This window comes from Gopherus flavomarginatus, chromosome 11 (genome assembly GCF_025201925.1).
Source record: "Gopherus flavomarginatus isolate rGopFla2 chromosome 11, rGopFla2.mat.asm, whole genome shotgun sequence".
In the NCBI taxonomy this organism is placed as follows: Eukaryota; Metazoa; Chordata; order Testudines; family Testudinidae; genus Gopherus; species Gopherus flavomarginatus.
In genome coordinates, this window is record NC_066627.1 from 6,679,790 (window position 1) to 6,691,388 (window position 11,599).

The window sequence follows — 11,599 nt, forward strand, 5'->3', positions numbered from 1 at the left end:
ATAGTCAATAGATTTGGTTAATTGTTTATCTTTGCCAGTGAGTTTGTATGAAGTGTGGGGCATTGATGAAGTGGTGAACCAATGAATAAATGTTCACTGCACATCTTGAGCAGTGCAAAATGGTATATTTCTGGAATACAGTGCTGGGAGCTGGGGAGATTTGGATCTGGTGCCTTTCTCCATGAGATTCATAAGAGGCTCTGGGAACATTCATGTAATCTATCTGGGTGAGGGGCTCCACATGCTGTTGTGCTGAGTGATCTCAGCGCCTGGAGGGGCTTGCTGCTGGTCACTAGCACAGCATTGTGAGAGACAGCCCAGGCTAGAGAGAATTCAGGGGACACTGTGATTCCACAGTACCAGGCTACACACCAAGGTGATCCCATCACAGCCATGCACCAGCTATTCTCCTCATGGGAGTGGTTTTTTTACACTGCTGGGAGGTGCCGCGACTATACAGCCATGTTAAAGTGCTGCCATGATAGCGCTGCCACAGTCTTTCCCTTAGCTAGAGCTGGCTCTTGGAGCTGGCTCCTTATTATAAGATGCACAGTGTTGGTGCATAGAGCCATATGACCCATGGTGAGACAAACAAATGGTTTGGCCTCTATTTTGTATCTACTAACAGGACGACAACTTATACAGTAGGGGGCTGGTCCGTGATGGGAAGCTGACTCGTGGGGAGGTATTGATCTGATGACATGCGCAAACCAGTTCAGCTGATACCTTTTGCTCTTTTATTATATTGCAACCAGTACAATGATACTTAGTGTTTATTTATCATATAGTAAAGTGTTTCACCCACTTTGGTTCATTGAAATTACATTCAGGAGACCAAGTAATCAGTCAGTCAAGTTTATTGCTATAAACCAGTAATAATAAAGTATAGGGAAAGGTGGGGGAGGGATAGCTCAGTGGTTTGACCATTGGCCTGTTAAGGAGACCATTTAGGGACCTAGGGCAAAAATCTGTCAGGGGATTGGTCCTGCCCTGAGCAGGGAGTTGGACTAGATGACTTCCTGAGGTCCATTCCAACACTGATATTCTGTGACACCAATCTCCAAGGAAGCCATCTCATCTTACATTTACCTGATGCAGAAGATGAGCTCCAAAATTTATACTGCTATGCCCATCTTTTTATACCTGTCCTGTTTACAAGTAACAGATGTTGTGTACATCATTTGAAACTGATCAGAGTTATGCCTTCTTTTCTAGTACCACGCTGTACCCCTTATCTCCTTGATCTGAACAGATGCATTTGAAGTACCAAAGGGCATGAAACCACCTGCTAGGCCTCTCCTAGGGCATTACAATCACATGTTTTGTCCTCTTTGGATTATTCTAGTACAGGCCTGTGAAAACAATTTCCTACCTGTCGCTATAATAAAATAATCATCTGTCCTGTTTTGGACTTAAGATAATGCAAGGAGGTATGGGATACTTATCATAAGAGAATAGGAGTAGAGTTAAGGTGAAGGCCAATTTAAGCTATATAACTGCTATACTATTTGTGCCTAAAATACACTAATGTGCAGATGGTTTGGATAATCCATATTTGTACCAAAATCATCAAAGTGCCAGTTGGTGTTGTATTCATGCACCATGTATCACCAGGTTTTTAGAGATATTAGGTGCCTGACGATTAGAACTGAGCAAAAAAAGATTATATATAGGTCAGTGGCTAAATAAAAATATCCAGGAAAAAAATGGGTCATTTGAAACCAAGACTGGGCATTCGCCAGGCTGCTGTGTTGGGTCCAGTACTCTAGATGTGTTTGCATTAAGCTTTCCTGGATCTCAGCAGGCTGCAAAATGGTTTCTTCCTTTCTAACCCTTCATGGAAATGAATGATGTGGCCCAGCTGCCTTTTCCCCCAGGACCAGCGCTGGTGCCCCAGAACCCGTAGTAAGTCAAGCACACCCCACCCCAGAACTCCGCCCATATAGTAGCTCTGAGTTTATAGATTCTTCCAGGGGCAGGTGACAGGTGAAGCAAAGAGGTGCATAGGCTTTGCAAAAGTCTCTAAACACAATTATTCTTTACTTAGATTGCATGAGAAGTACACTGTGATGGAGAAAACAATAACACACTTACATGCATTTCCCTGCCTCAGTTTCCTCACCCATCTGGAGCATTCTTAGAGCTTGGTCAGGAGTCCTTTAGGGTACCCAAGATTCCCATTCCTACAGTTCATGGCCCCTTCTGTGAATCATGGAAATTCTATCTCTGAGCCCTGCAGTCAGTGTCCTACTTTCTTTCTTAAACAACTGGTGAGAGACTCTCTCTTTATAACCTCCAATTCCCTTTGTCAGGTGACCACTTCCAAATTCAGACTGATCATGTGATCAAAGCCTTGGTCTATACTTAACCACAACCCCCAAGCAATATAGCTAAGCCAACAAAACCTGTAGGGTAGACACAGATATGTAGAAAGAAGAGGGCTTCTGTTTGCTCAGCTAACATCATTCAGGAATTGCTGTTCCAGGAGAAAAACTCCTTCTCTCAGCATTTTCTGTGTCTAGATGAGGGGGTTCTGCCAGTGTAGCTATTGATTAGCTGTAGCACCATAGTGTAGACACTTCCTTCATTGGCAGAAGGATGGTTTCCATATAGTTAATCCACTTCCCTGAGAGGCAGTTGCTAGTTTAGTGGAATAATTCTTCTGCTGAACTAGCTTCATCTACACCAGGGGTTAGGTTAATTTAATTATGGCATTCAGGGCATGAAACTTTTTACAGCCCTGAAAGACATAGCTAGGTCCATCTAACTTCTAAGCTCGCTGAATAAAAAAAATAACACTGCTCAGCTATTCTCACCTCTTTAGTGTCTTCATGTTTATTAGTTCTGCTCAAAATTTCCCCCTTGTGTCAATGGGGGGCATCAGTCACTGCCAGACTGGCGCATCCTCCTGGTCACTCTGGGAATAAACTCAAGGCCAAAGCCCCCTTCTGACCATCATTCCATCTCTGCCTCTTCCTGTAGCCCCTCTCGCAGCTTCAGGAAGCACAGCACCATCTTCAAAACTAAGTACTTCACACTTTTCTGACATTTCAAAACAGCCATTCATCATCCTCATCAGTAGTAGTAGTATTTTACTAGCACCAAGGATCACCATTCATCAGGACCCCATTGTGCTAGGTGTTGTACAGAGAACAATAAGACAGTTCCTGCCCCACGCATCTTACAGTCAAAGTAATGTCAGTTTCATTGGGCAGTCTGCTCTGGCTGTTTTGCACCACTCAGGAGCAGCCCAAAGCAACTAGGGATTGCCAGGGAATTAGGACCTAAAAGTTTTTTAAAATAATAAAATGTCTGTGGGGACCCTGGTTGCAGGTCTGTACTTAAACAGATTCAACCTCTGTGTCATTCCAAGACAACATAACCTGTGCAATCTTGAGCGTATTGCCAGTTACACACAACACTATGCAGTAAAGGCTGATAACGTGTATCAGTAATTTAGAGTAAACTATATTAGAAGGAATTTGTAATTACCCCAAAAGAAAGCACTGGAAACCAGGACAGTCTGGTGACAGTTAAGGTGAAACTACAAAGGAATACAAGGCACTAGGACATTTCCTGACAATTTGGAATTGATTGGGTGTGATTTTCAAAACTTGTTAGATGAATACAGACAGACAGACAGTCAAGGCTGATTCTCCACTTTGGCGCTTTGAGTGCAGAAGGTGAGGCCCGCAAGGACTCTAAAAATTAACGCTGGCCACTCCAGGCTTGTATTAAACTCCCAAGGTTACAGGTTTTTTCTGATCTTGGATTGCTAAATGCTGCCACCAGCCAAATGCAAAACCCCTCTGGGAATCCAGGAAGGCGTGCTTGGGAATTCTTCCCTGGGGTGTACCCTCAAGCCCTTTCATCCCCCACTCCGGGGAAGAGCTGAGAAAGAAACCAAAGGAAATCAGCTGTTGCCACCAGATAATTAAATAACTTGCACAAACCTCTTCGCACACAAAAACCCAATCCTGTTCTTAAAGAAAGGGAAATTTTATTAAAAACGAAAAGAAAGAAAACATCTGGAAACATAGGCTATTGCTAGATTTAAAAACAAAACACTTACAAGGATTAATGATCAAGAATAACTTTCTTGAGGTCCAGTTGAAAGGCTAAAAGCAAAACAAAAGCATTTGAGGTTAGCACAGAGGAGTCCACAAGCCATGTATAGATAAAAGGGATAAACCTAATCGCATCTTCCTAAACATTTCCTCATCTACTTACGTATCTTGGCTTTTAAATGAGTAGCTTCTAGGTATAATCCTAATAATTGTTTCATACCTGGACCCAACCTTCTTACGGCATTTTTTTTTCCTGTTCCCTTGCTCTGGAAGAACAACTACAGACAGACAAAAGAGGAGTCTTGTTTCAATTTTAAAAAGTTTTAGCCCTCCCATAGGCTCTCCTGGCCAGGTACCCATTCACTTCTTTTAAAGGTAAAGCAAAAGTAGAGAACAGCTACTAAGAGGGATTTTATAGCTAATTGGCTGGCTGGGTCTATAAAATGGAGCTCCCCCCATCCCGCTTCATTTATCACATAGACAGAGAAATGCCATCACACTGATGGCAGGGCCTCGCGTCCCTTAGCCAGCTAGGTAATGTGAGGGTTATCATATGGCCGGGTTTCTCCAGAAATGACCTTTCTTTTGATTCGCCACCCTCTGTCCAGGTGGATTTTTCAAATAAGAGGAAATGTCTGGGAAAACTGTCGCTGTACCACAATTGGTCCCTCCCCTGCATCCACAGCTGCTGGATCCCACCCACCCCAGCGCACCCCAGCCCGCCAGGTAAGTGTAGCCACCAAGCACCTCTAAGCTGGGCCACTAGTCGCACTGCGGGGCTTCAGAGCTTGGCTAGGAGGGGTGAAAGGGCCAGGCCCCAACTCCCCACCCTTGGGAGTAGGAGAATCTCGCAGGGAGGCACTGACTGATAGGCTGGTGCTGTGTCTCAGGTCTGTGCCAGCCACTCTGCCACCATAAGAGGAAGCGACTCTGCCTTCCATCTTCAGTATGTGCCCCCACCCCAGTTACCTCCTATGGCACCCCCAAATAACCCTCCCAGTACTCACATCCCTCCAGCTCCCCCTAAATATCCCCCATTACCACCCAAATATTTCTTCCCAGTACACACACCCCTCCAGTTACCCCCAAACACCACCTCCTGCACCCCCAATATCCCCTCCAGCACCTGCTAAATACACCTTCCCAGTACACATACACCCCTCCAGCATCTCCCGAAATACCCCTCTTGCATCCCCAATAGCCCCTCCTGCACTCCCCAAATACCTCCTTCCAGCACCCTCATCGCCCCTCTCAGGATACACACACCCCTCACCAGTAACTGCACATCGCACCATAGTAACTCTAGCTCAGGAACCAATCCATGCAACAAACCTCGATGCCAACTCTGCCCACATATCTACACCAGCGACACCATCACAGGACCTAACCAGATCAGCCACACCATCACCGGTTCATTCACCTGCACGTCCACCAATGTAATATACGCCATCATATGCCAGCAATGCCCCTCTGCTATGTACATCGGCCAAACTGGACAGTCGCTACGGAAAAGGATAAACGGATGCAAATCAGATATTAGGAATGGCAATATACAAAAACCTGTAGGAGAACACTTCAACCTCCCTGGCTACACTATAGCAGACCTTAAGGTGGCCATCCTGCAGCAAAAAAACTTCAGGACCAGACTTCAAAGAGAAACTGCTGAGCTTCAGTTCATCTGCAAATTTGACACCATCAGCTCACGATTAAACAAAGACTGTGAATGGCTTGCCAATTACAGAACCAGTTTCTCCTCCCTTAGTTTTCACACCTCAACTGCTAGAACAAAGCAGTTGAACTACCTGATTGAACTACCTCATTATCTCTAGCTTGCCTGCATATATATACCTGCCCCTGGAAATTTCCACTACATGCATCTGAAGAAGTGGGTATTCACCCACGAAAGCTCATGCTCCTAAACGTCTGTTAGTCTATAAGGTGCCACAGGATTCTTTGCTGCTTTTACAGATCCAGACTAACACGGTTACCCCTCTGATACTTGACACCCCTCCTACACACCCCAAATACTTTGTCCTGCACCTCCCAAACACCATCTCCCAGTACACACACATTCCTCCAGCACCTCAAAAAAATCCCTTGAGCTCCTTCTTCCCCCCACTTTAGTGTCCTCTATTAGGAAGCTTGAAATGCAGGTGAGGTCACCCTGGATACAGGTGAATTGTAAAGGGGGTGTTTCTGTTCTCCCTCATGGAGTGACCGCACCAGGGCCGGGCTCTGAAAGTCTCAATAAGCTCCGATCCCAGCAAAGTCCCCAGAAACAGTTCTCAGGTGGGTGAGGTGATTCCCTGCACAGCCCGGGCAGAGGCCGTGTTGCTCATTTCTTTCCTCTCATTCTGAAGGCTCGGCCTGGAGCCGAGACACAAGGTTGCTGGGCTGGGGACACGATGGGAAAAGCTCTGAATCGGGGGACTCAGGCTGTTGCCTAGAGGGGAGCAGAGCCCGCAGGTCCACAGCCTGGCTCTCTCTCTTCTTCCCCACTCCACCTAGTACCTTGTGTCCCCCGCTGCAGCTGGGCTGAATCTTGCCCCAGGGGCCCTGCTGAGGGACATCCCATCTCTATCGTGCTCTCCTGCCGGGGGTCCACCTAATTTCACGCAATTGTTAAAATTTATGTAGACCTTGACCAAACTCCCTTGACCAAGCTCTTTAAGTAACCTCACTCATTAAGGTGGGGAAACTGAGATAGGCCACAGCAGAACCATCCTCTGCTGCATGGAGAAGTTTGGGAGGTGATGGTGCCCCTTCTACAATGCCACAATAATTGTTCTTTCAATATAGTTGCAGCATTTTTTTCATGCTCCTAGCCAACCTAAGGACACCAGGAAATCTTTATCGTGTAGCCCAAGCTGAAGAGAAGTAAGCAATCTTCTCCCATTAGTGCCTAACTCCCATAAGCTTATTTGTAAATCTCAGACATAGCCAATGTAATTAATGGCCAGGGAAGAGATTGGGAAAGTTCTAGAGTACTACCCCAACACGCAAGGAGTGGCATTGATTGGTCAAGCAGTCTTCATTGTCTTTGTGTTCTCTCTGGGAAGTCTTCTGGGATGGCCATTGGGAAAGTGGATTCCCTTTGATGGGGTCATCAGTGTTTCTGCCTTATCCATTGTTGTACCTGAAAGGCTGGTTGTGGGTGTTCCCAACTTCACAACATATTTCAGTAACATACACATAGCTAAACTTTGTAACTTCACATACATACAATTCAACAGTAAATTTATGTTGAACAGGTTAAGACTTTTAAAATAATTCCTCACAGGGCATACTTTGTACAAAACATATCATAATTATATGACAGCGGTGAATATAGGGTCTCCAGGGTGCTGTGTCATAAATCTGGTGAAGTTGTCCTCATTTACACTGCTGTAAATCTGGAATAATTCCACTGAAATGTGTTGGAGATAGTTACAATGAATGTGAATCCAGACTAAGAGCAAAATGCTGCCCTGTACGTGAAATGTCTTGAGTTCCTGCTGTTTTATTCTTCCAGCTTTTCCAAGGACGTAGAGATATCATGTTTTCTGAGTACATATGTAGAATTCCCACAGGATTTGCCTAAGTGGGTTGAGATTAAGGTATGTCCCTGAGCTTGTTAAAGGCAAGAGAGGCAGTTCCATCACCCAGCAGCCCTACTTTCCATCCATTACCTCCAGGAAAGGGTCTTCATGTGTACCTTTAATGGAGCAGGAATAGCCAGTTACATGGTGATTGTTTCCAGTGCGCTCCATCTGTACCATCAAAGCTGAGTGCCAGGAATCCACCCCTGGGCGCACACACACAGATTTTTGGTCCACTGTCTGGCCCCTTGTGCCCTATATCCACCAGTTTACAATCTTGGCATGATATGGAAATATCTCTGGTATGCTGGGATTTGAGCATGACAGTCTATCTTGTTAGGTTCCTTGGGCCTGCTATGCAAGCAATCTGTTAGGGCAAAAAAAGATCATCCTTTAGATGGAAAAAGTTTTACACAACTTCTCAAATGGCATTTTCAAAGGGGCTAGGTAAGTGGATGCTGATTTTCAATGGGAATTGGGTACTTAAGTCTCTCAGGCCCTGTTTAAAAATCCCAGCCAATATTACGTTGGGGAAAACCAAACTCTACCTTGCTGATAAAAACTTCCCTCTACAAAGAGCAAGCAACATCAGTTATGAGGAAAATGTGGTTAATTTTGTTCAGTACGCCAACTCTTTGAACACATCACCACATGCATTGACATAATTTTGATATAATTCAAAATATGTTGATCAGAGCCACTAAAAACTTTGACAAGACTCGGACATGACTTGAAGGCTATGACAATATTTGTCACATCTGTCAACATTTGGATGTATATTTGACAGGCTTCTACAAACTTTTATATAACTCTGGCTCTATTACAAAATTTTGATAAAGCTTGAAAGCCCAGACCTTCAAAGGTGTTTGGGCGTGTAACTCCCATTTACCTCAATGGGAATTAGGAACCTAAATACCTTCGGGCATCTGGTCCAAAAACCTTTGCTATGTCTCACAAAGCTATGAAAGAAACATGGATATGGCTCTGATAATTACAACATCCATTTGACATGTGTCCACAAACTTTCACATGATGCAATTTGAAATTATGACTAAAGAAGACTTCTCTCTAAAACGTTGGCATTACTTTAATGCATCTGAAGACATTTCTATGATGTTCTCATGTCCTTAAAATGTATTTAAAACTTTGACGTGTCATTGGAAGCTACAATAAAACTTTAACTTGTCTCTAGAAATCTGTAAATAACTTTGGCATGTCTCTGCAAACTTTGACTTCATTTGACATGTCTCTATTATGACAAAATATTGGAATCATCTCAGAAATCAACCTCACTCAGTTATGTTGCTAAAAATGCTTCTTGGACAATGAAATACCTCTATTGTCTTTGAAAAGACTGTGATGTATCACTGATAATTTTCATGAAAAATGGAATGGAATGTAGTGGTATGTACATTTTGACATGCCATTAAAACCACTGACATTTATTTATTATGTTTCTAAAGGCATTAGTATAACATGTCTACACAAAACAGCTTGACAATGGTTAGGCAGCTAGTGTGCTGAGATGTGTGTCATGCTTACCAGTAACATAAGCACATAGAGCATGGTTTTGCATCCCTGCCTATCCCGGCTAATAGTCATTGACAGACCTATCCTCCATGACTTTATCTGTTATGGTCTTGGCCTTTATAACATCCTCTAGCAAAGAATTCCTCAGGTTGATGCTGTTGTGTGAAGAAATGCTTCCTTTTGTTTGTTTTAAACCTCGTCCCTATTTATTTCATTTCATGACCCCTAATTCTTGTACTATGAGGAGGAGCAAATAACATTTCTTTATTTACTTTCTCCACACCAGTCATTATTTCATAGATCTCTATCATATCCCTGCTTATTCATCTATTTTTTAAGATGAAAAGTCCCAGTCTTATTAATCTCTGCTCATATGGAAGCTTTTTCCTACCCTTCATTATGTTTGTTTCCCTTTTCTTCACCTTTTCCAGTTCCATGTACCTTTTTTGAGATGGGGTGACTACATCTAGACACAGTATTCAAGATATGGGAATAGGGTGGATTTATACAGAGGCAATATGGTATTTTCTATCTTGTTATCTATCCCTTTCGTAATGATTCCCAACATCCTGTTTACTTTTTTGGCTGCTGCTTAGATTGAGTGGATGTTTTCAGAGAAATATTCAGTGACTCCAAGATCTCTTTCTTGAGTGGTAACAGCTAATTTAGACCCCATCACTTTATATGTATAGTTGGGATTATGTCTTCCAATGTGCATTACTTTGCATTTATCAACACTGAATTTCTTCTGCCATTGTGTTGCCTAGGCACCAAGTTTTGTGTGATCCCTTTGTAACTCTTCACAGTCTGTTTTGGACTTAACTATCTTGAGTAGCTTTGTATCATCTTCTCATTTAATTACTTCTTTGTTCGCCCCTATCTATCAGTCAGTATAAGACTGTTGTCTTTTGCCAAATATTTAGATTGTAAGCTGTTTGGGGCAGGATCATCTTCTTGTTCTATCTTTGTACAGCACCTAGTACAATGGGGTACTGGCCCATGACTTTGGCTCCTAAACACTACTATAATGCAGACAATAGTACTACGAATAATAATGGTGTTTTATGTGATGTTCTTTGAAGAGAGTTTTACATGTGTTTGACATGACCCTGGTAACTTTGCTTAGGCTTTAATAGACAATTAAAATTATTGACATTGTCTCTTTCCATGTTTTCTGCTACAATCAGTGACCATCAGGACATCTTACAAAGACTTCAAGTCCCCTTGCTGAATACCTTTTTCAAGATCTCTCTGACCTCTTTGTTTCTCAGTGTATAGATGAAAGGATTTAGAAATGGAGTCACAATTGTGTTCAAGATGGTGACTATTTTGGTCAGTTCCAAAGAGGTTTCTATGGATGGTTTAACATGTAGAAAAATGGTGGATCTGTACCATATAATCACAACTGTGAGATGAGAAGAGCAGGTGGAAAAGGCCCTTTGCTGACCTTGTGATGAGGGGATTTTCAAGATAGTGGAGATGATATAAATGTAGGATACCAGGGTTATCGCACAGGATCCTAGGATGACGATGGCAAACATCATGAAACAGACCATCTCAACTAGGTCGGTGTCAGCGCAGGAGAGAATTATCCAGGGAGTTATGTCACAAAAGAAGTGATTGATGACGTTTGGGCCGCAGAAGGACAATCTGGCAATCAGACCTGCTGGTACAGAAATAACCAGGAAGCCACCCACCCAAGAGCTAAGGGCCAGCTGAACAGAGAGAGTGCTGCTCATAATAGTGTTATAATGCAACGGGTAGCAAATGGCCAGATAGCGGTCATAAGCCATGACAGCAAAGAGGAAGTATTCTGTGCAGCCCAAGGAGAAGACAAAATACATCTGAAGAAGGCAGCTGGTGAAGGAGATGGATTTGCTTTGGGAAACAAGATTGGCTAGAGTCTTAGGGACACTGGCTGTGGTGAACCAGATCTCCAGGAAGGCAAAGTTGCAGAGGAAGTAGTACATGGGACTTTGAAGGCATGTCTGGGTCCTGCCTAGGAAGATGATGGCCACATTACCAGTGATGATCAGGACATACATGAAGAAGAAGAGTACAAAGAGAGACAGCTGCAAATAATGAGACCCAGGGAATCCCAGAAGGATGAATTCCTTCACTCTGGTGTGATTTTCCTCACTCATCAATACTGGGAGTTTTACCTGATGAAAAAAATGGACCCATAAAAGAAAGATAAACCTGTAGTCAAACTTTGTCATATAGAGCTATTTTTTCTTAGATAACTGGGCTTTATAAGGGCTTGATCCTTATTAATTATTCCAACACTAGAAATATGGGTGTTTAATTGTCCTTGGATGGAACTGTCAATGGATCCTAAGGGAGGTTGGCACCCAAGAGGTACAATAGAAACTATTGCCTAAATATTTTAGGCCCCTGATTTTGACAATCTCAAAACAAGTAACT

General features: G+C 43.2%; 1 protein-coding gene across 1 annotated transcript; it reads right to left on the minus strand.

Annotated features, from left to right (window-relative positions):
- Positions 1 to 10,389: 10,389 nt before the first annotated feature.
- On the minus strand, positions 10,390 to 11,319 carry LOC127031248 (olfactory receptor 6F1-like). The gene has a single exon (XM_050918005.1). The coding sequence runs from the start codon at positions 11,317 to 11,319 to the stop codon at positions 10,390 to 10,392; it is 930 nt and encodes a 309-aa protein (XP_050773962.1).
- Between the last annotated feature and the right edge of the window lie 280 nt (positions 11,320 to 11,599).

Bases quoted from the DNA above. Each gene is read 5' to 3' on its own strand.
- LOC127031248 (XM_050918005.1), bottom strand. From the start codon at position 11,319: ATGAGTGAGGAAAATCACACCAGAGTGAAGGAATTCATCCTTCTGGGA.